Source organism: Blennius ocellaris (genome assembly GCF_963422515.1).
Source record: "Blennius ocellaris genome assembly, chromosome: 6".
NCBI classification, from domain to species: domain Eukaryota; kingdom Metazoa; phylum Chordata; class Actinopteri; order Blenniiformes; family Blenniidae; genus Blennius; species Blennius ocellaris.
In genome coordinates, this window is record NC_137655.1 from 22,574,626 (window position 1) to 22,601,741 (window position 27,116).

General features: G+C 43.1%; 2 protein-coding genes across 3 annotated transcripts in view; one reads left to right on the forward strand and one right to left on the reverse strand.

Annotated features, from left to right (window-relative positions):
* The window catches only part of abi3bpa (ABI family, member 3 (NESH) binding protein a), a 30,892-nt gene extending 22,473 nt beyond the window's left edge, over window positions 1-8,419 (forward strand). The window contains exons 14-23 of the mRNA XM_080497796.1: window positions 702-767; window positions 2,517-2,639; window positions 3,009-3,098; window positions 3,196-3,405; window positions 3,936-4,041; window positions 4,602-4,681; window positions 5,230-5,259; window positions 5,419-5,577; window positions 7,223-7,345; window positions 7,440-8,419. Of these exons, the coding sequence (XP_080353922.1) occupies window positions 702-767; window positions 2,517-2,639; window positions 3,009-3,098; window positions 3,196-3,405; window positions 3,936-4,041; window positions 4,602-4,681; window positions 5,230-5,259; window positions 5,419-5,577; window positions 7,223-7,345; window positions 7,440-7,555 (1,103 nt within the window). The 3' untranslated portion in view covers window positions 7,556-8,419. The remainder of the gene's footprint in view (window positions 1-701; window positions 768-2,516; window positions 2,640-3,008; window positions 3,099-3,195; window positions 3,406-3,935; window positions 4,042-4,601; window positions 4,682-5,229; window positions 5,260-5,418; window positions 5,578-7,222; window positions 7,346-7,439) is intronic.
* On the reverse strand, window positions 7,934-26,675 carry tfg (trafficking from ER to golgi regulator). Of its 2 annotated transcripts, XR_013936648.1 has the most exons (9): window positions 26,550-26,675; window positions 24,781-24,994; window positions 24,597-24,680; window positions 21,323-21,469; window positions 18,612-18,779; window positions 18,377-18,526; window positions 11,220-11,312; window positions 10,548-11,141; window positions 7,934-10,439 (listed from the first exon to the last, which is right to left on the reverse strand). XR_013936648.1 is itself a non-coding variant. In XM_080497795.1 (8 exons), the coding sequence occupies exons 2-8, from the start codon at window positions 24,962-24,964 to the stop codon at window positions 10,723-10,725; spliced, it is 1,245 nt and encodes a 414-aa protein (XP_080353921.1). In that variant the 5' UTR covers window positions 24,965-24,994; window positions 26,550-26,675; the 3' UTR covers window positions 7,934-10,722. The 2 variants fall into 2 exon arrangements, 1 of the variants encoding a protein (XP_080353921.1); XM_080497795.1 differs by having other exon boundaries at window positions 7,934-11,141.
* Window positions 26,676-27,116: the final 441 nt, after the last annotated feature.

Consider the following 27,116-nt stretch of genomic DNA (forward strand, 5'->3'; position numbering starts at 1 on the left):
GTCTAGTGATTTAGCTTTTTCAACAGCACTATTTCACAACAGAGCTGTCAGAGAAGGAAATCTGAAGACGTGTTTGTGGCTCAAATGTTTTTCCTACAAATCCGAGTAGTTATGTTATCCACTTAACTCTTCAATTCCTGCTGCCGAGTTAAGCAGTTGGGTCAAACGTATGTGGACACCGTCTCTGGAGCATTGTTATTTTCACAATCTGTGGTGTGAAGGGAGTCAGTGGAATATTTTGTTGGTGAATTGGCTTGAGAGCCAAAATTATGTTTCATAGTTGTGAGTCATATACTTTTTGACCTGCTGCCATGGTTTCTTTGTAATTTCAAGATACCACAGTTGTTCTAAAGGGGATTTCAAGAATTGGTTCACAGCTCCGGCTCTTAGTCATGGGTTGAGGTAGTTTCTCTGTGACAACACTTGAAAATGGAACCAGAGACATTTCACATGCAATCTCCTTGGCTGCTTTGTTGTTGCTTGTGTTTTGCTTGTGTTTGTGCACGCACTGTTCCAGCAGACTCTCACCCTCCTAAACGTCCTCCTCTCCTCAAACCTGACATCACTTCACCGTGTTTGCACTGTTCAGTTAATCAACGCTTGTTTTCAGATTTGTATCTCCTCTCCAGTGTTGAGAACCTGGCCATTTTCAGTTTGAAATTTTCAATCTGATATGGACTCTTGTTTCCCATGATTCCCAGCAGTTCTGCGCCCTCCCGTCCCTGGCAACAAGAGACCCAACCTGGTGGGGAAACCTAGTGACCACGGTGAGGGCAAACGCGTTGAAAGTACACTAAGTATATTCTGCTTTTAGCTGTGCACATGCAAGAAGCTTCCAATTGGTTCAAGCTGCCTTTTGAGTATAAAAGCGAGATCAAACATGTTCTTGCTCAAAGCTCACGCAAAGACGGGAAGAAACCACTAGTTTGACTCCATCCAAAGGTAACAAACCTCACCAACAGGCAGCAGAAACTCCAGAGGGTCTATGCAGGCAGCTATGAAACAGTCTTTCAACACCTCTGAGAAGATTAAACCCCCTGCTATTTAAATGCTTCCTTCATCATACAATTAAACAGCTTCTTGTGTTTCAACAGAGATGTTTGCACATCGTTTGACTCAGTGGTTTCCACGGTGTGGGGGTTCAGCTCAACGATGCAATGACCAATGTGATCGCCATCGCCTTTAAAATCCGACCTGTCAACCTCATCTGTTCAGGTTTTGTGAGGTTGTTGGGTTTTTCCGAGCACATTTGTGTTTTAAAAGCAACCTTTGCACCGAGAGACAATTTGACCATATTTCAACAGAATTGAGTGTGGAGAGTTGTTGTAGTTTGTATCAAACATTCAGGAAACAGAAAGGCAGCTGACTGGCCTGAGGTAAAGTTTGGAAACCACCGCTTCAACTGATGACATTATATTTCTCCTTTCTCAACGAAGTTACTTGGCAAAAATATTGTGATGCGAAGCAAAGGAAGTGTGTAGGATCCTCACCAACAGCAATAGTTATGACAGTGAAGAGCTAAAAAGTTAATCGATGCTCTTCGCCGGTAAAAGATTTTTGTTTTGCTCAGATAGCGTCATGCTAACTGTTTCCAGTCTCTGTGGGAAGCTTTGTATTCAAACGGAAAAATGACACCAATCTTTTCATCTAATTGACATCATGAAAACAAATGAGTGTTTTCAAAAAGAAGATCAAGCTGTTCCTTCAAACTTTGCCCAGAACAAAATGAGACCCGTCCGCCTCGCTGACACCGCCTCCAGCGAGCATCGCTGCTTTCCTTCTCGTCCCTCCGCCTATAAAAGTCTTGTCTTTTACATGTTGTTTTATTTTCTGAGTGATGCTTGCTAAACTCTGTTTCAAAAGCCCCGCAAGCATTAAATCTTCTTTGTTTATTAGTCCCACATGCATCCATCTCCTGTGCAACCGAAGTTCCGATCCACATTTTTTCCACAGGGTCCAGCAGGCCCCGGCTTTAATGTGTTAATGTCCTTCCCAGTACGAGAAGCCACCTTCAGCTGTCTTCTGCAAATAAAAAGGACTCTTACAAAGCTCAAGAAAATCGTTACTTCGGACTATTTGTTATGGACATTATTGCAGAAAACAGCTTAACCCTGTTCATCTCAGCTGTATTACTGCCTAAACACCTCTTGGGACTTTGTGTGCACAAAGTTTGAGTGTGTGTGCGTGTGTGCGTGTGCGTGTGCGTGCGTGCGTGTGTGCATGCGTGCATGTGTGTGATTGCAGCTGGGCATCTCGGCAGATACATCCTGGCAACTCTTTATTCCTTTTAAAAAGCACAAGAGATATTACTCAGCAAGCGATCTCTGATCTCCCAGCAGCCAGGAAAAGGCCACTGAGTTGCTCGGTGCGGATGGCCAGAGCAGATGGATCACAACTGTGAACGACTGTGAGTCAGATGATGAGGGAGAAGAACTGATCTCTCCTCCTCCTCCTTCTCCTCCTCCTCCTCTTCCTCTCTCTCTCCTCCTCCTTCTCTCCTTCCTCCCTGTCCTCAGATAAACCCATGGATTTGAAACAAGGAGACAAGGAGTCCATCTTGAAGCCATTCCCTCTCGTCACAGCCAAACCCAAGCAAGAACGTCGTCAGCAGTGGACCACCTTGGCACCTGCACTAAACAGTAAACACAACTCTCGATTGTTATGTGTCGTTCTACTGAGGTTTTGTTTACGAGGGTGCAGAAGTGCCTCTTGGAATGAAGATGGGAACACACGACAGCGTCGCTGGTTGTCCAGTCGTTGCATGCCTGTGATAGAAAGCAGAATACGTTGTGTGATGCAGCCTGCAGGTGTGTGCACTCTTCAGATAAAGGCAGAAAGACAGAACTAAAAGCAGAGTATTAAAAATTGTGTGAGTGCAGCCAAAGCAGGTGCTGGGCTGACTGCTCGCTGACCCGGGCCAGGGCTGTAAAAATAAAGACGGCGAGAGCTGCCAGGAGCTGCTGGCGCATCACGCTAACCCCAGCTCTGCTCTATTGTTTCCTCTTCAGCCAGTCGCTTTGACATATATGAAAACTCCTCCATATTCAGGCCCTTGCCTGCATCAGATGTGGACGTTATGGGAAAGAAGCGTTTTGTAGGTAAGACTCCACCAGGGCTACATTCTGTCTCCAGCTCACGTTCGGACGCCATCTATCAACACGAACACACCATAACTCTTGTTCCTTACGTCTTCAGCTCCACATGTGATCTACAAGACGGATAAGAAGCCCGAGGAGCCGTGCTCCATCACTTCCTCCCTCTCTTACTTTCCCGATGAGGAAGGCAGCGATCAAAACGTGACTGGTCCTCCCCGAGTGCCCCCCTCCAATCTCACCGTGGTCACTGTGGAGGGATGCCCATCCTTCGTCATTCTGGACTGGGAGAAGTCCGACAACGAGACCAGAGGTGCGAGAGGCTACTGATTTTAAAACGACCGAAATATTGTTTCATGCTGAGAATATTCAAACTATCGGCTGTTCACTCTGCCGTCACCGTAATAAAAAAAGTGGATGATGTTAGGAAACCATGTGTCACACTAGTGTACCCAATAAAACACAGTCTTTACTGGTCTTGTTTGGGTATTTAAGTTGGTGTTTCTCCTTGTCAGGAATGATTTGATGTGACTTGTTTAACAGCACGACTTTTACATTGATCACTCACGTTGTAAAAGAAGCAAAATTGAATTCAAGCTATAAATCTGTTATTGGTAAATCTAATTTGTAAACCAGGACAAACAGTTCACTTTTCCCCTCGTAAAAGTAAAATAAAACCTGAGTATGATAAGTAAATCAGATGTTTCCTAAAATAAATATTTTGCTTCAGGTTTACATCACTCATCAAACTATCATATCATGCAAATAAATAAAAATGTTTAAACCTGAAATTTGGGATTTTAAAACCCCCGATGGGATGTTTTTACTTTTTTCTTTCCTCAGAGTATGAAGTCGTATCAACGGCGAAAGGACCAAACGGTCAGCAGGTGTCAGTACTGACCACCAACCAGACGCACACGGCCGTGGAGAATCTCAAACCAGAGAGCAAGTATGCAGTCCTGTTTATTTTCAAACAAACCTTTTTGTTTTCCAGCTGCTCTTGTTTGGTGTTAGAGGATAATCTGCAGGTTTGAGCATTTAAGTCTTTGCTAAACAAACCCTGTGTGCTGATTAGACCCAAACAATAGAATTGCACTCAATAACACCGCAGCTCTCCTGCAGCCGATTCACTTACACCCTTCCACCGCCATTGGTGGGACTCGAGTTTGGTTTTGCACATTGAAAAGTGCCAGAGAGACACAAATCTGGGGGGATCTGGGTGGAGTGGGTCACAAGGGTTTTAATTAGATTTGAGCATCTGGAGTTCCCTGGGCTGGATTTCTTGGACAGGCCATTGCCAGCACATCTGAATGCAGCACGTGGAATAACCATCAGCTCTTTGTGTGTTTGTGTGAACCCATTCTTAGCTGTCAGGCACATGAAAATATTTTGTATCCCACCTCCGGAGAAAAAAGGATTCGGAACAAGAAGTTCTACGTTTAGGATGCTTCTTTTGTCTTGTTTGCGTGCGCGCTTGAAACTGTCCTGGTGGTTTCTGTTTACTTTCAGTTATGAATTCAAAGTAACGCCGAAGAACGAGCTGGGAAGCGGACCTTCCACGGAGCCCGTGTCTTTCAGCACCGAATCAGGCAAGTGTCATCACCGGCGAATCAATCCTGCAGGTTGTGTGCTTACAGAATCCAGCTACTCATTAGCTGCATGAAAATGCCACTGTCTGTATTAGTTATCTGGCAGTGATTAGATACTTAGAGGCTCAGGCTGTTAGACTATAGTGAGTCAAATCACTCCAACATGGTGCTCAGGTCTGACTGATTAAGACTCAAGGGTCTCATCAGCAAACCAGAGGACTTCTGAGGCTGGTGTCTGACACGTCTACCTGGCTGCCAGGGCGCTTTGAAGGAAGCTTTATTTGCGCCAATCACAAAGCGGCTGATCAGCTGCTGGCCTTAAACTCAAGATGACAACAAGCGAGTGGGGACTGTTTGACTCGCCGTGTTGGCCTCCTGCCCTCAAGCAATCAAAGCTCGGCCTTCTGGGGTTAAACAGTGTGAAAACGCTGCCAAAGAGTCTCCGAGACGAGTCTGGGGTTTGTCTCTCAAGATCTCTCGTGAGTGCGTGTTGATTCTGACTCATTTTGAGGACTTTATTAATTCGTGCCTCTCCCTGGTGTTCGCAGCGGATCCACGAGTGAGCGAATACGTCTCAGGTAAATTCAGTTTATTCCTTTCATCCACACATCCAAGCTCACGTGGGCTTGTTTTGATTCTCAGAAAAGTTCCGGTTTTAATTCCTGATCAGAAGACAAGCAGCACATTAAAGCTTTCCTCTTCTTCTTCTTCTTTTTTTTTTTTTTTTGTCACCTCAGGCAAAGACGCCATCTGGACTCAGTTTCCGTTCAAAGCCGATGCCTACTCTGAATGCAACGGCAAGCAGTACGTGAAGAGAACCTGGTACAGGAAGTTTGTGGGCATCCAGCTGTGCAACTCCCTGAGATACAAGATCTACCTGAGCGACTCGCTCAATGGTGCGTACACACCGCTGGGGCCACGAGCAAGTTGGAAATCACTTGTGAAAATATGATCTCAGACATGTTGGCAGGAATCTCCATGAACTCCCTTGATGTTGTTGGAAAGCCCTGCGTGTTCTGCAACACCGTCAACTCAACCCAAAAATATCCCTTTATTAACGTCTTTCAAAGGCTTTGCTATAGGGACAACAAAAATGGCGGGGCGACCAAGGAAATTGCACTTTTGTTGCTCTAATCTTGTTAAATGTTAATATTTGAGTCCATGAAGGGCACGGAGCAAATTGCATAGAGAAACATAATAAGCACTAACAGCACTCATTAATAAAATGTAATGCATTCCACATATCAAGCATCAGACTCCATGAAATACAGAGTAAATCTGTAAGTAAACAAATGAAAAGAAACTTTTTAAAAAATGCATCACATCAAAAAGTTGTTCAACATAAAAACCCGGAACAGCATGTGCTCAAATCTGTTTACATGAGTATTTTGAGGAAATGCCAACATTTTTAGACTTTTCAATCATTAAAAGCACCTTGATCGGCCAAAATACATGTGGAAAGTGATGAAATCATATTTGGCTGCCAGAGTTGCCAAACGTACCCACACGCATCACTGCAACTGAAAATACACATACTTGTATGTACTTAGATGACGGCACTTTAACCTTTATGAAACACATCAGGACTAAGATTGTACTCTAGTTTCAAGTCAGAAAAGAATAAAAGAATAAAAAATAGAGTAAACTGAAAATAAAAAGCAGTATATAAAACCATATAAATTCCATGTAAAACTTATTGTAACTGTGACTCAGTGTGAAGATAAGTGACCTACTGATGATGTGTTGTTGCATAGAATTACTATTGCAACAACACATCATCAGTAGGGTATAACTAACCTGTCTCACTAAACCCAGCACACGTTCTCTATTAATGGGTGAACTATCCAACGCTTGGTGAATTCTGCTTCACAATGATAGGACCGCTAAAATAAAAAAAATAAAAAAACTGCCTAAACTACATGAACTAACATTTGCATGTAAAGAGCAAAAATGGAAAATCACTAAAAGAGTCAAATGGCGATCACACCTAAGGGGATTCATTTAGCTCAAATAATTTAATCAAATGTCGCCAGTTTTAAATTTGAGCTGTGAAACTTCATTGATGCAAACCAAAACGAACAGTTCCTGTAAATACAGCAAAACTGTTTCGTGGCTCCAGATGCATTTTATTCGGTGGAAAGTGGTAAAAACGAGATTGTAAATACCTGAGGCCCCACATTTAGTTAGAAAAACCACAAACTGATGAAGTCTGCATCAGGAGTCAAACGTCTGCGAGTCCAGTTGATCTGATTCAATTTGCTTAAAAAATTATATATTTTTTAAATGTATTTATTTATTCATCCAGTCAGACAAAAGCAACCATTATTTTTATTGTTGTATTGTGATTTTCCATTCAGAAGATGTACTGTTTCCATTATTTAATCCATAAATAACATTTATACTATTGGTTATAGATGAGAGATTATTTGAGGCAGCATTGTTGAGGTCACATGAAATTATAAAAATTGGAATGAAAACTTTGCTCTTGTTCCTTCAGCGTCGAGAAAATACCATTTCTATATTATATTTGTATTTTTGCAGGAAAGTTTTACAACATCGGCGACCAGACGGGCCACGGCGAGGACCACTGCCAGTTTGTGGACTCGTTCCTGGACGGTCGCACCGGCAGCCAGATGTTTGCCGACCAGTTACCGAGCCGACCGGGTACACGGCTACACGCTGGCCAGACAGAGTTTGATCTCAGAGACCGACTTTGACGTGTTTTTTTTTTTTCATTTTTGTTGTTGTTGTTTTTCAGGTTATTTCAGAGCGATGAGGCAGGAACCGGTGAAGTTCGGAGAGATCGGCGGGAAGTCCCACGTGACTTACGTGGCCTGGTACGAGTGTGGCACGCCGATCCCTGGGAAGTGGTAAGACCCCCCCCCCCTCGGGACGGCAACTTCCTTCATAGCGAGGAAAACGAAGGGCATCAACGACACCCGACTCGGTCTGAAGGGAAGTGGGCCTTTCTTTTATGCTAACGTGGACACTGTAGATGGCTCTGTCTGTTTGAACTCACCCCTCCTCTCCCGGGCGGGAACCTTTTACTGGACTATTAGGTGCCACAAAACACTCCCCAACAACGTCACGTCTCTATTTATCAAACACGTCACAACGGATGGAAGAATGCAGGAGTTTGAGTGGAACCGAATCTTTGAATATACAGTAATGGCAGAGAAAATGTTGGGAAGCTGGCTCCCAAAGTGTAATAACTTGTATGATAATATTTATCAAAAAGGATTGTTATTGAAGTTTTCTGTGTGCTCAGGCTTTCAGAAAAAAAAAGAAAAAAAAGAAGAATGTTCCAAATACTTGTCACGCATGTCAATGAGCACACGAATTGGTCATGTGTACACAAAGAAAGGTGCCAAAGATGCTTTCATTGTACATGTGAAGTGTAAAATACACACTGACATGCAGAATTGACCTTCTGCTGGCCCTAAGGGACTCAAAGCAGTTGCAGTTTGCACAGTATTCAACTTTTGTTCATATATGTATATGGTGTGAAATACAGCAGATTTACCAGGGATGATATAATTTGATGCATTTCAGGTGAAAAAACGAAGAAATAGATTAAATAGCTTTTTGCTAAACGTTTATATTGTGAGGAAGCCGAAGCTTGAGCCCAGCTTTTGTACGGGGCCACTTGGAAACAAAAGATTTTTTTGTATTTTTAATGCCAGTGCAGTCGTGTCCTGTATTTTAAAAAGGAATAAAAATATATATGAAAAATATCAATCGTTGACATTGAGTTTGTGCGCAAGAATACAGTACGTTTTTTTCTTGAATGATGCTTGAAATACTGTTTCACAACTGAGCAGAGTTCTTTAAACGTCCACTCGTTTGACTTTTGAAACAGAACTCAACACTCTGAACATGTCTGAAACAGTTTAGATATCACATCTTTAATCTAAATTATAAACTCCTTCAGATCAACATGGACGGTTTATGTCAGACAGAGACTCTTCTGGACTCTGAGATGGAACATTTTGTAATAAAGATGAATTTTTCGTTCTTTGAGGCAGACTCTTTAAACAAAAACTTTTCTTGAAACAGCAATACCAATGTTGCTCTCCCAGCATGTTACATATTTTCATGTATATAAGCTGATGATTGATGTTGTCGTCACAATCAAAGAGGATTTTCTAGTTAAGGGGTCATTTATGTAAAATTCACTGTCTAAAGGTTTTCCAAAAGTAATAATAATCCCCATTTCTGGGAATGACACCGGAGAAGTGAAGAAAGTGTCTCCTCTCTTTCTCTGGCTGGTTTCAGTTTTAAAAAGTGTGTTGCTCCAACCGGCCAATCAGAAACCCTATGTAGTGTCATCCCTTTGACTCCTCCCACAATTGGGCAACTCTGCTCTGGCACATGGCACCACGAGAGGAAGTACTTCCTCCTCTTCCCAAGATGGACATGTGTGGGCAGATCCAGTCCAGCTCACACAGACACAGCAGATTCTGAATGTAGCTCCTATGATTTAATATTCAAATGGAGGGAAATCAAGGAAAAGCTGGATTCGGGGGAATAAAGTTTAAATGCAACATTTTTGAAACGCTATAGTTTGAAAACTATAACTTTCAAACATGTACAGAGTATTCTGGAAGGAAGTGTGCGAGTCTGTTTTGCACAGAATCCTTAACTATTTACAAAGTTATTTGAATACAACTGCTGTTTGCCTGTAATCTGGCAGCGGCTTCAGGAACGTTACCGAGCCTCGATTCAAAGTAGTTGGTTAGATCATCTTGTGTAAAACTGCAAATTGTTGCTTGTACAACTTTAATGTGTTTTCTGGGTTTGCGGGTTTCATTACAGTCATAAAAGGTAAGCTGGATGGCCAACTTTTAATTAATTTTAATTTAAGAATGAATTCCATAACATTATGACCGAATATTGTGCGTCAATTCACCTCAGATATTAAAAGGCAATACAAACGCTGATCAACGCGACACCATTGTGGACAAACATCCACACGGAGCAATTTTTATTTGACACGCATACCTTTAAATGGTCTTAGACAAGTCGGTGCGCTCGATTCTTCTCACTCAGTGAGACACTTTTTGACACGAAAAGACGAACCGCACACTCCCATGCCACATGTTCCAGCCGACCACAAGCCACAGGCAGGAAAACAAAATAGAAATACCAGCATTACCACACTTTTCCAGATCTGGGGGGAGAGAGAGAGAGAGAGAGAGAGAGCCAAACTTGGAGACGTGAACTCACAAACCACCGAAAGAGACTGTGGAGGCAAACGGCGAGACACGAGCAACACCACATCAAATCAGAGATAAAGACAGACTCCAACTGGGTGTCAATCATTTATTAGGTTAAAGAAAAAAAAAGTTACAGTTTATACATAAACAACTAATCTCACATGGAGGTGGAATCTGATGCGACATATTAGTAAAAACCAGTGATAAGAGAAAGAGAAAGGAAAAGCAAGCTGAACTGGAGGTGAGGAGAAGCCTTCATGTCTCCCGTCAGCCATCACTTAGCTAGTGTTCCCAACATGGGGCAGTTTCATCGACACGTTAATACCAACACGGTGGCGAGCTTCATCAAATAAACAACCAAAGACAAAAAAAAAAAAAAAAAGGACTGAGGGGTAATTTTTCATTGAGATGGTGTCTGATGAGTGAGGCGGCTGAGAGAACGACGCTGAGCTCACTGCAGAAGACGAGCGGGACGACAAACAGTTTGTGCAATGGCCTGTTTCCGTCTCCCTGGTGTGCAAACAGACTGGATAGAGGGGCGACTGAGGGAGACAGGGGGGGGGGGGGGGGGGGGCAAATTAACACAAAGGGGCAAAACAGCAAGGCCAGAACAGTATAATGTGTTGGAGAGACGAAGTACAAACACTAACCATCAGACTGCGGGGGCAGGGTTGCTTGTTTTATATTTTGACTTGATATTTGGGGGGGGTGGGGGGGTGCAGGGCGGTGGATCTGCTTGTTGCACCCATTTCAAACAGTTGGAGCCGCTTACAGGTTGGGGGAGGGGGACGGGGAGTTGTATCTTTTATCGCCGCTATCCTCTTTTTACCGGTACCCGGGGCCTGGCTGAGTGTAGCCCTGGCCGTACGGGGGCCGGTTGCGGGCATACGGGTTAGCCGCTCCGGGCGGAGGGGTGACGGTGCTGCCGGGGGGCGGGGTGTATCCTGGGCGGGGCTGGTAACCTGGCGCGGGCTGGGATGTGGGCGGCAGGCTGTAGTTGGCGGGCTGAGTGGTCTGGGAGGTGTAGTTTTGGGGAGGGAAGGCCCCGGGGGGGTACTGCTGGGCGCCCTGAGGCGGATGTGGCGGCTGCTGCTGCTGCTGCTGCTGCCCGCCCTGGAAGCCTGCAGCCGGGGCCTGGCCGGACGCCGCAGCCTGGGAGGAGGGGGCGTAGCTCTGAAACTGCTGCTGCTGCGGGGGCTGAGGGGGGCCGGGCTGGGGGGCTCCAGGCTGAGGGCTGTATCCAGCTGAGGGAGGGACAAAGCCATTAATACACACTGCATATGCCATTTTTTTTTTCACATCCTGCCGAGTGTGGTTCTTACCAGGGTACTGCATGCCATACTGCTGCTGTGGGGGGGCGCCTGGCTGCTGGGGAGGGTACCCCCCCGGAGCCTGGTACTGCTGGTACACCTGACCTGAAGAGCACACCACCAACCACATCAGTCACACTGCAGTAGAGAGTCGCCTTACGTGTTCTCACCCCTGAACAGGAAGCAGAAGTAGATAATTCTACTCTTTAATCAGAGATCACGACCACTAAAAACGTGATCATGATCCACTCTCTGGATTCCCTAAATTATCCAAGCGACAACAAATGACCTACTTTATCAGACATCAGCAGTTCATCTTGATGGGAAATGGAATCAATAAAACTATATTTATCCCAATATACTCTGCAGGTTCACCCATCATTTCTTTTACATTGTGAAACAAACAATAAGCGATGGAGGCCGTCGTTAACTCTTCCTACATTTTACATGTGGAGCGCTATATTTCACTTGGTTCAAATGCACCTGAAGGATAATGTCTGAGAGGGTTCATTCAAACCTGCGTTACAATATAAAGAAAACAACTGAACATTTTCTAGAAATGTAACTGCTGTTAGTTCTCTGTCCACTGTGGGTCACACTGTTTAATTAAGGCTGCGTCTCAATTCTCCCCATTAGCCCTTCATCTTACCCCTTTGAATTGCGCGTTCGCGAGAGTCTGAGGGGTGTCCCATTTCACTATTGTGCAGAGGCGGAGGGGTGAGGGGAAGGGCTATTCACCCCTCGAAACGAAGCATTTACAGATGCACACTTTAAACAGAGGAGTATGAGGACATGGCGACGAAGGACTCGCATTTCACATATATACGCTTCTAAAGTTATATAAACCTGTTGTGTTTTATATCAGTAAGAACGGCAGTAGCGCTTGTTTGCGCTTTGTTTCGTAGAGACCGTGTTTCTAACATTTTATTATTACACTGTATAGTTCCAAAGTCTTCTAATATGGGTGTTTTGAAAACAGGGACCCCCGAGCAAACCAGGAGGCTCCTCCGCTTTCACATGGTGAATGAGGAAATATTTCTGAAGTCCAAATACAGCGCAAAAACTGAAGTAATCCATGTCTCTGTCTATTTCTTCGCCTTGATGTGGAAACAAAGCAGCCAAGCTACTGCAACACGTTGAATTTGGGACGGCATGACGACGCTCCTGCTGGAAAATCAACAAGCATCCGTGGTTCAGCTCTGCTGATATAAGGGCGCCATATTATGACGTCAAAACTGTGAGACGGAGCGAGAGGGGCGGGGCTGAGGAGAGGGAGAGGGGTGTCCCAAATCTAAGGGCTGAAACTGCCTTTGCCCTCGTTTTGGAGGCGGAGGGCTAAGGGGTAGGCGGAAGGGCAAAAATAGAATAGGGATTGGCCCTTAGAGAACAGACATTTTAAGACAGGAATCGGGAGGATGTCTGGACCAAGCCTTCACCCAATGGTCTCATTGATCGACCTCCAAAAAATGTTCTCCACGAAACCTTGTTCATTGGCCTCTCCAGTACAAACATGACTGTGTCTGATTGAGTGTAAACGCTGCCTGTATCGCCACCTGTGTGGACCGGAGAACACCGCCTCCATGGAAAGTCCTGCGAGCACTTTGCCTCGACGAGTTGTTCTCCGTCTCCCGGAGGAACGGCTCCGCGACACATTACAGAATGATCTGGCCGGGAGCTGCACAGACGTAAACGTACTGGTCGGTTCCTGCGTCACACCAAAAGCTGCTCGGTGTGCAGACGAGACTTCCTGCAGCTCCACCATGACTCCACCTGTCCTCGCCGCCGAGGTGCAGACAGGAGAAAAGGTCTGGGAGCTCTGAATGGCCACTCTGTTAAAGCCCTCTGCAGCGTCATGCTGCTCTCCCAGACGGTGCAACAGGGGAAAACACCAAGCTGGACATGTGATGCCGTCACACGTTTTGATGGCTCTCCTTGTAATTCAGAAATTCTCATCAGGTTTTCCATTGAACGCCTGAGTGCTCAGCAAACATGCAAAGACTTGGCAAACCTGAAGTCTCCCCCAACAAGCCCCAGGAAGATTGAATCCAAATCTCCTGTGTGACATTTGACTGGAGTGACAACAGGAAAAGAGGGAAGGCGAAGGGGAGGGGAGGGGGGGGGGGGGGGGCGTCGCTGGTTAGAACCGGTGCGATTCCTCCATGTTCGAGTGGCGAGACCGGGTGGAGCTGCAAGCAAACGTTGACCTCCCATCACAGAATGAGTTCACTGTGAACCTCGTTAAACTCCAAAACTCCTCCACCCAAATACAAGTTGTCAAAGAAAAGTTCGTATCGAATTCCAACACATTCCACACAGTTGCAACCACTTCCTTGGCAAAATGTTAGCAAATATACTTCCCACACGATCGGAGACGCTCAGGGCCAAACAAAACCCTGCTGGAATTGCTGGACGGCCGGACAGCTGATGACTAAATAAGTGAGGACGAGAGCACCTCTTGGGTGTCTTCGTTTCAACAGTGGTATGGCAGCCATGTGTTTATCGCACTGACAAGCACCTTTAACGCAAACATGCCGGGCTTTACTGTGTGAAGGAGCATGTGTGTGAAATTGGCGTCTCCTCCCATCAGGCTGCGCTGGGATTCATCACGGAGGTTATATAAGAGACAGAGGAGGCATGGACGCCGGAGCTCTTTGGCTCCACGTTTCAAGAGGTCAGCCAGCAGCAGAGGAGGACAGTAAACAAGTACAAACTCTGGTAGAATATTCAGGGGGAACGCTCAGGTGTCTGGCTCAGGTTTAGTTTTCCAAACGCTTACTGTTTTAAGTGTTTTGTTAAACGGCTTTTATTCGCCCAGCAATCAGGATAAAGAACTGTTGCACACACTGCAAGTCTTCCGAAGATCAACACTCGCTTAAACCGATTTAGAGAGGAAAATATGCAGCACATCACCTCCTGCATCACCAACATAAACCCTTGAACACGACAGTGCTACAACTGACAATCCCGATAACGAAGCACAATGAACCTATGGAAGACGAATTGCTTTAATAATGGGGGAAACTGAAATCTATAACAAATTGTAGGCATTACAATTACACACTGCATGGGAAGACATAGCAGATACTAGTATCTACTGTGATTGTGGAGAGAAGAGGATTTATCACCTATTGAGTCCAACAGCTGGAAGCATTAATAATATCTTTTAATCTGAAAAACATTGAGGCCTGACATCCAACTAAAAATAACTGCTTGGCTTGAGACAAAGTATGTGTGGTGTGAGAGTGCGATGTGGTTCAACCTCTGTAACGGGACGGCCATTCTCCAATAAATAACACCAAATAACAACATCCTCTAAAAGGCGACTTTTATACTTCGGTGTATATGTTGAAGCTGGAAAGCTAATCTTCATAAAGGGATTATATGAAGGAGGTCCAAACCAAACATTAATAGAATGTTTCTTTAAATAAACAGCACAATATTAGATGGTTTAGTTAATTGGCAGTTCTTTCTCTGTATCAGTACAAACTGAGAATCTTCAGTGAAGAAGTATACTAATGTCCATAACTTGTTGAAACTCGACATTTCCATATCATTATTTGTTCTGATTGATGTATGCACATGAAGTACTATCAGTGCTTCCACTTTCACCAGCTTCAGTGCAGAATAAATGTTTGCTTTCTCTGGTCATTAAGGGTAAAAACACCACTGAGGCGTCTTTGTAAAAGCAAATTTTTTTCAGCAGTTAAAAAAAAAAAAAAAATCCCCTCAGGGAAAAGATTCGCTGAAAGAGAATATTCAGGCAAACTGACCGAGCCACATGCTTGCAGGAGGATTCATGGGAGCTCGTTCCTATTTTTAAATAAATACTTTGCACCAAACGCACGTCTGCCGTTCTGATGAAGAGCCCCGAGAGAGCGTCCTCGCTGCTGTTATACACGTTTAGTTTCTTCCTCACAGATGTAAATCATCACCGAGGGCCCGAATCGGCATCCAACCACAGGTTCAACTCTTTCACATCTGCTAACGAGTCTTATTAGCAACATTCTTATATCAACAACAAAGAAAGCTTCAGGCGACCTTTAAAAAGCCACACAAGCGCTTTAGCGTCCAGCCTCATACACAGGTTTTTATATATTCTCGTGTGTGTGTGTGTGTGTGTGTGTGTGTGTGTGTGTGTGTGTGTGTGTGTGTGTGTGTGTGTGTGTGTGTGTGTGTGTGTGTGTGTGTGTGTGTGTGTGTGTGTGTGTGTGTGTGTGTGTGTGTGTGTGTGTGTGTGTGTGTGTGTGTGTGTGTGTGTGTGTGTGTGTGTGTGTGTGTGTGTGTGTGTGTGTGTGTGTGTGTGTGTGTTGGGATTTCCCTGAAGGCTGCTGAATTCAACTTAAAAGCTCTGGGGGCCAGATAAGGACACGACAAAGTGTTTGTTGCAATGTCGGACTTGCAGATGATCGTATCGGCCCAAAGCTGCCAGTTTGGGCCATTATTACCACGATACATGTGACGCATCTGCGTCCACATTAGACTTCAGTGACTTCACCTTATCTTCACTGAAATTGAACTGGAGTGGCGCAACTCCACATTCAGGCTTGTTAATGGGGAACGATGTTGGAGCTGTAATTCTACTAAATAAATAGAAACTTTAATAAACTAAATGTTCAACAATATCAAGTTCTACACAGATTACGGTAACCGGCAACAAGTTTAAGCAACAGCAGGGTAAACGGGTCACTTGTTCTTTAAAAAACAGAATCTGGAGTGCATCTCGTAGGCAGGTTTCAAGTTTACTCCGTAAGAGGATACTGACGCAAAACATACATCTCGCGTCATCGAGGGAAACAAACAGAGTCCTGTAAAGGTCAATTCACCAAGAATTGAGGAAAACTCCTTGTAGAACTGAAGTAAACAGGCAAACGGCCACCAAATGCAGATTTTCCTTCTGTATTGCACAGGACTGTGTTACTCAGTGACACCACTTCTATTGTCAGAAACTGTCTGACGACAGATTTCAAAAGTTGGACATGTCAACATTTATTTGAAGTTATTTGATGCTCCCATGAGCATTTTAGTGGTTTTAATGCTCAAATACTAGATATCCAATATAAAAGTTAATGACCAATCATTTTCACATTTCTATTGTTTGAAACTGTGAAGATTAAAAATAATCCTGGTTATTGCAGCTTTCGTTAATCACTCGCAGTTATAAAGAAATATCAAATGATGAGAACACCTCACAATAGACTGATCTGACCTTATTAGATCCCAGCAGATTCCAAAAGCCAATGGTAGGTACACCTGTGACCACTTTATAACTCTGCTGCGTGTTTATCATTTACATGTGATGAAAAACCACCAGAGCAAGAAGGATGCAGCATAATGCCGATACAGCAACAACGACTTGAAACCATTAACAGGCAACAACACAACAACATGTCCTTTGATTCTGTGCAGTAAGCATAACCAGACAACGGTTTATGTACATGTGCAGATGTTGGACCGATTGTTAAAACTGGGTGATCGTGAGCAAAAGTCTGTGGTGGAATCCTCCTGATGGACCAACTACTCCTCTAATGAGCGCCGCAGCCACTCTTGATGAGGCCAAACCACAACGCTAAATGAGGACGCACACAAAATGTGTATTAATCTTCAGTTTTGCAGGTGCAATTGCTCAAACAAGAATTTATAGCCCTCACATGATGCAATGTGCTTTACTCAGGTGGTTCCACTCCTGAGTGGGTCCAAACCACACGTTAGAAAACAATCCTGCTCACATAAAACAACATGGAGAGAAAAACCTTCAACGTCTGCGGCTCCACCTGTCGGGAGGCTTCGCTTCACAATAACAAGCGACGAGCCAGAAAACGTTCAGACGCAAACGGGTACGATTGGCATCTAAGACCACATCCCAGCCGAGTCGGATTCTGCAGCGGTAATGAGCTGAAACGTGAATTTGTTGATTCCAGTCCAGGCTGTTGCTGTCCAGGAAAATTATGACAAAGCCTCTTGTTGAGGTTGAGAAATATCAATTTTACAAATACCACACACCACACTCAAGGATGGATTTTAGTTCTAAATAGGGATCTTTCTTCACTTAAAATAAATACAAAATCCAACTGCAGCTTCAGTAAGGGTTGAGAACACCAAAAAAGGAAAGGAGCTCAGCACACATGAAGATGGAAAACATGCCCAGAAAATGTCCAATATCGGCTCCAAACTTCTATACTTGTCATCTTAATTACCATTTTAATTACCAGATGTTAGCATTTATCTACGTGCACAGAAAAAAATATTGATTAGGACTGTAATGTGCATGTGCAGTTCCAGAAAAGATGCATCGGAGTGGAGGCCTGTGCATCATAAGGCCTGGGGGCCAAACATCGCTCTTTGGATCTGCTTCACCCAGCCGGCAGGGAAATTGCATGCATGGTGGATGTAATATTTGCATGGCCAAGTTATTATTGGCGTAATTCATTTAAATGGTAATTTATAAAACATTTTTAACATTATTGGCCATTAATACATTGTTGGTTGCTACATGGTGAGTGGCACATTGGCTAGAAAAGCAAACTTGGTTCGTAAATTTAGTGATTGAAGGTTAATGAGAAAGTATAGTTTTTATCTACTTAATTACCGATGTTGACATTCTGAAAAAAATAATGACTACTGGACTGGGAAAGACTGAGGAAAATATGATGCAGAGCAACAGCAACTTATAAATATAGTGATATAAAAGTGCATTTTATCAAGAGCCCTCCATAGTAGTGATGACTCTTCACGTCACCTCTTGGTCTCCCCCGGTGTCGTGGAAAACCAAAAAAACACAGCAAAGTGTTGCCATTTTCATTTGATATCATTGTTACGTAAACAGAGAAGTGAAGTTTAGAACCCCGTAGGAAAAAAAACAATCAAGTATTAACTTTCTTACGGCAACATTATTAAACTTGCACGCCAGTTTTTTGCTTTTAAAACCAGACGACAACAGAGCCAACCATGGAAAAAGTCATTTCGCAGCACCACTGTAAAACTGTAATTGGTTACCCGCCCACACCGTAGAATGCAACTCCCTGTACCTAATAAACCATTAAACCATCACGCACACACTTGCAGCAGCTTCAGAGGACGTGTGTGCATGTGTGTGTGTGTGTGCATGTGCGTGTGTGTGTGTGCATGTGCATGTGTGTGTGTGCATGTGCATGTGTGTGTGTTCCTCTCACCATCCATGCCAGCTGGGGGTCCCTGCTGTACTCCGGGGTAGGGGGCCTGTGCCTGTGGGGGGGGCGCTCCGGGCTGAGGCGCTACAGAGGAGGAGGAGGCGATGCTGTCGGGGGTTCCCGAGCGCTCCTCTGGTGCGCCTGCAGGGGGAGCTACCGAGACACGCAGAGCTTTTTCAGGACACTCGTACAAACCCCGGCGTCAAGGGGTCGGCCGTGTCGCCGGAGCACGCCGTACCTGCGGGCTGGTCCTCGCTCAGGCCGAACGCCGAGATGACGTTCTTGCTGACCTCGTCCTGGTTTTTTAGCGGGTCGAAGGCCGACATGCTGGCTGCGCTGACCGGAGTGGTGTGCTTCACATTGGGGTCTGCTGCCAAGACTTTGCCCTCGCGTCCGTCCACTGAATCTAGGAAGAGACCAGGAAAACTTTACGTCAGGGGAAAATGCACGCATGCAAAACATCTTGGGTGGCGTTTACAAAGGCTCGTTATTACAGTGTCAATAAAAACATGTCAAAGAAAAAAGGCAGGCAGTTTGAGTGTTTCTGATTAACTACATGTTTCAAAAATGATCATCAATTCATTCTGGTTTTGATTAATTCGCTGAAGAAAAAAAAATGCGCACATTGGTTTCTGTGTTGTACTGGATTACAAACTCAAGCTCATCTTTTGAAAAAAACAAAACAAAACAATAGATGAGCGTGCACTGATCGAAGAACAAAAACAAACAAAAAGCTGAATAAAGTTGAAGCTCACGGAGGATTAAAGCATGTCAGAACACAACTGCAGCCTTCAGCCACAATATAACAACTTCACATGGTTCTCATAGAAATGTTTTGGTTAGATGATGAGGAGGCCTTGATCGCTTTTGACATGTGCAAGTGTGGGTGAGGCTGACCACAACAAAACTGGACCAAGCCACAGTGCAGGCAGGTCACACGTTCAGTTTAGAACAACAGACGACAATTCATTTAAAGAAAAGCGTCACAGATGATTCCAGCAGTTGTAGAATCTTGTAAAGTGTCTCAGTCTGGTACCAGAGTCTGTGTGGGAAGCAAAGCCAGCCTCTCCCCAGAGGAGCAATGAGATGGAGAAATAACAACTCTGTGTGTATATATATAGTTTTAAATTTACATTGGTGACATTAAGAAAATTAAGATGCAAGGATTGAGTAAAAAAACCTCAAAGGTTTTATCCAATTAGTGAGTTTATAGCCAAATACTGGTAAGACCTATTTGTCAATGTGTAGGAGTTGTCTGTCTGTATCTCAATCTGTGTGTCTGAAGGGAGATTTGTCCATATATAAAATAATTTGTCAACGCAAACAGTAAAAGGCATCTCAAAATTTGTCAAAGAGAAGAAAGACATTTATAGTTGAAGTCGACATTTTCGGTTCCAAGTACTGAAAACACAGACCAGTTCTGAGTCACCCAGCTTCACAAGTGACTGTCTTTTTTTTTTTTTTTTTTTGCACATGACTTTTGCTCCACTTCTGAGGATTCATATCGGTATTCAGGGTTTCCCACCCTGAGCTCAGCCTTGCAGGCTCCTTTATCCTGGCAGCATACTGCTCTGCTGCACTCTACCAAAATAGTTACACCATCTGCAAGCCATTAGGCAGCACCAATTTTTGACCATATTAGTTGTTGGAGGTTCGGTGTTCTATTATTATGCCCTATGAAAATAGTTTGGAGTAAATCAGCACAAGCATCCTTAAGTCTTTTATGCACATATACCGGTTTACAGTTCATGTATTTGTTTAGGTTTGGATGAGGCAGAAAATGAGGACTCAGGAAAAGTGACTGTAATGCTCAAAGGTCAGCAACATACAGTACATGATCAGCATGTCTGGTGTCACATGATACTGACCTGAAAAGGAATAGCTAAAATATATAATAATAAAAATAATAATTAAATTTTTCTTTTACAAATGTAAAGAATTTTACACTGCTGAAAAAGTTAATGAACTCAGTAAAAACACCCAAATTCTCCATTCCTCTGATGCATACCTTCTTTCCCTCTCGCTCAGAACCAAACACTGAACCTGGAGCGACAGAGTCTTCTCCATATCTGCTCCCACACTCTGGAACATCCTAAACCAACATCTCCGTAGCTCTCCTGACCAAACTCCATCAAAACTCACCTGTTCAGAACTGCTTTTAATACAGAGTGCAAATCTAATTCTTTTATGTGTTTTAATGACTGGTTTTTTTTTTTAATGTTTCTCTATTTCATGCCTGCTGATTTTATGATAATGTAAAGTATTTTTGAGTGTTTTTAAAAGCACTACACAAATAAAATGTATTATTATTATTACAATATCAATGATTCCACTCGTACCACTAGTAGTATGTGAGCTCCCTCTACTGGTAGCTCGAGAAAAGAATAAATCAATTTGAGGACAAACATGTTGATGTTCATTTTAAATCTGCATCTTATATTTATATGATGAGTAACAACTGTTGTTCTTAATGCGGTGGCTTGCTGTATTCATGAGGGATAAAGAGGTGTTGCACTTTGTTTGGATGAGTTGAAATGTCAAATAAATTCCTGCTGCTTTGCATAGAGTTGCTGTGGCTTGCAAAAATGTCTCAATACATAATGTATAGTCAGTTTGGCCACAGTAAAAGTTTTAAGAGCTGTTAATCGAAGCTGTTTTTTTTACACTTGTACACGTCACTTTTTATGTTCTTTTAGTGTTGAAATATATTCAGTATTTAATGACTTCACTATAAGGGTAGGCCAAATATTGTTCTGTCTATTTCTACTTCTGATTGTTGACGATGACAATAATAAGCATATATGAAGAATATACAGAAATCCTCCAAGAATAAAAAATATATTTACCTTCTTTATGTGTTTCAAAGTGGCTTAATGTCTCCGAAGAGGAATGTAAATTCTAATGTGCCTATGATGAGTTTAAACGGCGTTGACGAACGGATTCCCTCACCGCTGTCCGGCGCCATGGCGGCCAGTCCGGGCTCTGTGGGGGGCTCCAGGCTATCCAACAGGTTGTTGACTTTGTTCCTGAGCTCAATGAGCTCCCTGCGCAGGTGCTTCACCTGACTGGACTCCAAAGGCCGCGGCTGACCATTCACTGTGGGGGATGACATGAAGAGACGAGACCCATGTGAGCAAATTAGAAACATCCATCGTGTTTGTTATAGCAAAACATCTTGATGGCGACGGACAGAATAGTGAGCAACTGAAGGACGACAACAACAAATTATCTCATTACAACCCACAAATTCCAAATTCTTTAGTTTTTTTTTAAGAATTTGTAATATGGAATTAAGATTGAAAAGGTGTTGTGTGTTGAAAACACAAGCAGTCGATGGTAAACTAGACATGGTAGAAAAACAAACGGTCAACAGTTGACCGACCATAGGCTTTTTAAACAAAGTGGAACGCTAACTTCCTAACACCACTCTATATTTGGGTTTCTATACAAAACGAAATGGGTTTTGTAGCGAATAGATGAGATATGAAGGTTAATTTTCACTATTTGAATTTGTACAACATTGATTGATCGCCAGTTGGAGGGGGTCAGGACGAAACACTATGGACAGAGTTAAAAACAGCATTCAATCATTTAACTATGGCATCTAGAAATCTTTCAAATTGAGGTTGATTCACGTATAACAAATGTCAAACTGAATATTGCTCCATTTATCTAGGAAAACACTCGAGGCCCACTGCTGCTTTTTCTGGTATCGTGTTGTTAAAATCACAATGTAGCACAAACAAATAAATTCTCAGAGGCAGCGACAGACATGTTTTGTCAATGGAAGACAGGTGGGCCAAATGAAGGCTTCAATCACCTGTCACTAAGGCTGACGCTTGAGTAAAGCTCCGAAACTATACTTGAATAAATCATCTTGACTTATTAACAAGGGTATAAACATACTACACCCTGTACTTTTGCATGAACCGTTAAAAAGTACATCCCATTGCATTGTCATCAAAAGTAAATATAAAGAAAAAAGTTAATCCTCAAAAGTTAATAAACTATTTACTTGAAGTATTTGCACGCAAGTATTTCCATGATCTGTTCCAATTCTGTTTGCTCTCCACTTTCAACACCTGGGATTAGAGGGATAATCTATCATGGGGTGGATTCCACAAAGCTATTCACAAATTAAGCCAGACTGAAAGCGATAGTGTGAGCCTCAACATCGTCATCACTCTGCCGGCAGAACATCCAACACTGGGTAGGAGAACGCTGCACAGGGGGGCACTGGGTGATTGCACGCATCCCTTGGGGGGGGGGTATACGTCCCCTACGCCACATGTTCATCTCAAACGACTTCCAACTGAACGTCGCCTGAGAAGAGAAATTCCCACTGCAGGAGAACGAATGTGAGCTCACTCTGCATTCCTCCCTCACACAGGTTCCTATGTCTGTAGTGGATAATGCTGAACAGAGAGGCTGGAGGCCGTGAGGTGCTGGGCTGAGGTGCAGTCTGTCTGTCTGTCTGTCTGTCTCTCTCTGCACACTGACACATGTTAGACGCTGCAACTTCCACGTGAGGTTGTGACATGCAGGATGTTAAAATGTTGGTTTGGAGGAGAAAAGGAAAAAGAATAACATTTTCCAGCTCACAGGGTATAATAGTACGAGCGGCGGCAGGAGGACAAAGTGAACACTGTGAAAGTCATGAGGTTACCATTACTGATTCTGCATCTCAAAGTCGAGGAAATATTCAAATCTGTCTCATCTTTGTGAATCATATTTACTTTCTTTCTTTACTCGTTTATTTGCAGAGGACAGAAACATTAATGGACACTCACTACAGTCACTTTGTGTAAATGCGCCAGATTTAGCCATGGACTACTTTCCATCCGTAGTACTCATACATTTAAGACAACAACTATTATGCATTATTATGTAGTAAGTAAGATGGAAGGAACACACATTACTAAACAATATACATCAACCACTGCTAATATTCGGATAAGAAAATGCTTCTTTAGATATTTAGAATATTTTAAATGCAAACAAGACACGATTGTGACTTTATATGTTACACGAGAGGTAATGGAATAAATAAAGCCTGTATAGATCTTTAAAGGTGGATAGAATGAGGGAAAACATCCGCTTTTGATTAATGTGGCATAGCGGATGTAAAACCCTTCTCTACCAACCTTCCATCAAGCATTTCTCAGCTAAAGCTAAATTCAGGGACACGTGTAAGTATTTTAGACGGTAAAAATAACACATAGCTCAAAATGTCTCTAAATCTGAGAAATACACTTTATTGGACTCAATCCAAGAATATGAGTTATTTTTGAATAGTGTGCAGGCATGTTTTTACATTATGAAAATTATTTAAAGTTAAAAGCATCAATCAACTGGACTGATTGGAAGGAAAACATGATTTCTCACTGTTCAGCGTGACTCTTTAATCCTGAAACATATGACTTTCAGCAATGTCCAGTCATTAGCTTGAGAAGAAATGCAGAAGTCACAGTATTTTCACATGTCAAATAAAAGGATTAATTTGAGGAAGTAAACACTACATTATTAAAATTACTATTCCAAGCCAAGTAGCACTATATAATTACTCCTTTACATGAAGCTGATCTGCATTTTCTGTACTGTGCTTTCGTTTCTAAAAGATACCTTTTATTAATCACACCTTGAATAAGAATGGGACAATATAGTGAGTAAATGCTGCAAAGTAAGCTCAAAAATTGTACAGATAACATAATGTAATATGAATAAACAGATGAAGAAAACAGTACTTCCTGTGGCGACCCATTATATTGACATTTTCAAGGTAAACCTGCTGGTCTTCTGTGGATGAAAGCTCTCTTGAGTCTTTCTCATCAGGTAATCCCAAAGAGACTCAAGGATTTAAGAACCAGTATAACTGACGCAAAGATTCTAAGACCGCATATCCACCTAATTCCTTTCATACCTGTTCCTGAACCAGTAACTGGAAGGGCAAACAATTCACACCCTTAATTACTCAGAAGGGAGTCATGGACCTTGTATTTAAACACCCACATTTGTTTAGTGAAGCCTGGCCTGGCCTGCCCTCCAGTGAGCAGCTGCTGCAACAACTGGGACTTTCAGCTGTTCCTGACAACACTCAGATTATTCAGGACTTTGAACATCTATAAGCTGGATGTCTTGAATGTGCTGCAGACATGAATCCCCCCCTGCAGGACTATGTATGCCTGCGAGAGGGAAACAGACAGAAAAGACATGAAGGTCTTACCGAACAAAGTCAGTTTGAGTATTCTACTGCACTGGATGGCGAAGGAGAGGTCAGAGCTGTCGAAGATGGTGATGAGGTCATCATCTGGAGAAATTAAGAGAGAACAAATGCGTCAAAATAATCTAATTATCACTTCCAACGAAAACATGATTACACACACTATTTATACCGTGTTGAAACTGACCTTCGTCTTTGTATTTAATGGTAACCTCGTCATTGCTCTGCAGCTTTCCCCTGAAAACACGCTGCATCATCAGCACCAGTTCATCGTAGGTGATGTCCTCGTTGTGGATGGGGATGCGCCTGATGTCGTCGCCCAGCTGGGCTTTGATGATCAGCTTCCCGCTCAAGTCCAGCTGGCCGTTCATGGTGCCGTCTGACCTCTTCTGCTCCCACCACTTAACAGAGACAGACGAGAGGGAGCTTTGTAAAACAGCTTGTGGAAGGAAGGAAGCCATGATAAACACAGAAACTTGACAATGTGTTTTCTACCTTTTACTATTTGAACACACCTAGAAACCTTGAGCATTCTCAATGTCAATAATGGTGCATGCTAAAACACTTGACTGAGGGTATTATAATTGAATAATGATCACTGCTTTATTATTCCTAACTACCTCGGGATATGTTATATGGCAGGAGACATAAAGTATGCAAAACCAATAAAATATTCATGCCATAGCTTATGCAAGGTCTCAGGGAGTGATTTAAGTCAGGTTAAGTAAGTGGGTTAACAGGTCACTCGTGCCGAATGACATTACATTAACAAGGACAAGAGGATTATGTTGACATTTTGCAGAGGCACGAATTCCACACAATTTTGGAAAATGCATAGAGATGGAGTAAAGGTGTTCCTTTTCCTCTACAGGACCCATCAGTATCACATGGTTTCATCTCACAGCCGAGTCTAAGAGTCTAAGAGTCAAAGAGTCAAAGATCACCCAGTGAAGAGGCTGTTAAAAGTCATTCCGATCTGCTGAGACTTTGCCCCGCAATGTCAAGAGCTTTGATAGGAGAAAGCTGTCAATACGACCTCCAGTAAATCCACTGATGTATACTGACAATATGATTACTTGTCTGAAATAATGAAAAACACAATCTAAGATCATCAAGAGGGGAAAAAAAGGATTATTACAAATATTACAGTCAGCAAAGCAAAGAGTCAGTGCTCTGTGACACACGTTGCTGTCCTTCATTCATTGAGTGCATCAGCATGTGGGATTAACTGTGACGTTACCTGCTGATGTTGTAATCTCGACAATATACTGCTGTGAGTTTAAATCCAGAATCGCAGCGGCTTTGGCTTCCCCGGCCAGATGAATAATTGGCTGGATGCTAAGGGATTGTGTGGTGGCTAACGTTTAGCATTGGGCAGTTTTAAATAGGAGCCGACAACCGATTTTCGTCACCGTCACATTGACGTGCCAATGAGACGCTCGCCGCTGCAGGATAATTGGGTTTGGGGTGAAAGGCGCAGTCATCTGTTTGTGGCCCCATTAACTGCTAACAGTTAGGCCGTAGCCACCATGACAAAGTAAAAACAACACAATCCCGATATGAAGCTGGGAAATGTTTAATTCTCTGATGCAAAGACGGGGAATTCTGGTACTGCCTGTTTATCCTGCTGGAAGTCATTCTGTGTAACTTATAAGAGCGACCTTTCAGACTCTAGACTTTATAGCCTGTGGATTTCTCGCTCTATAGAGGAAATTGTAAAGTAAATATGCGTATCTTTTTTAAATTAAAACGTCCCTGTGATCAGCCACGACACCTGTTTGACGTGAGCTAGCTCACAGTTAGCTCCCTACGCAGCGAAAGTAATGTTAGCCGGCTCGAGCTAACTGCGCCCTGGCATGCTAACCAGCCACGGAACAGTGACCACACAGAAACAGCGGTGTTGGTAAAAGTCAGTTGTAACACGGCTTAGGCTCAAAAGCAAACAAGACCTTTTACCTGAATCAGACGCCTACACCACGCTGTGTTTCACGGGCTTGTCCAAACCGTGAAGAATCAAAGGTGTTAGCGAGCCTAGCTCGAGGCGGCAGCATCAGGAAGCGTCGTCCGGACTGTCGACGTCAACCAGTACGTGGCATTCGCTCCGCGCATGCGCACACCACCCGGGAGCAAAGTACATGGGTGACTTTATTGTTTTCCTTTTTAGTGGGGAAACTACTTCACTTTATGTGGCACACGACAACATTCACACTGGATGACCTTAAATTATATATATATATATTTAGAAAATGTATTAATTACATGCTGTATATTTATTGTTTGATGGGCAAAGCTCTTCAACTAACTGGGGATTTGTACCATTTTTGCACCAATTTTTCATGTCAGTTCCTTTTTTTCCCCGATGCATATATTATTCACTGTTAAGGTTTTTATATATTAGTTTTTAATACAACTGTCCTGCATTGTCCAGCGGAGAATAATGTAAACTATTTATATATACATAGTCTATTCTCGTTTGCAAGTATCCAAATATTTGTGCAATGTGGAGCTGCTGTGACTGAATTT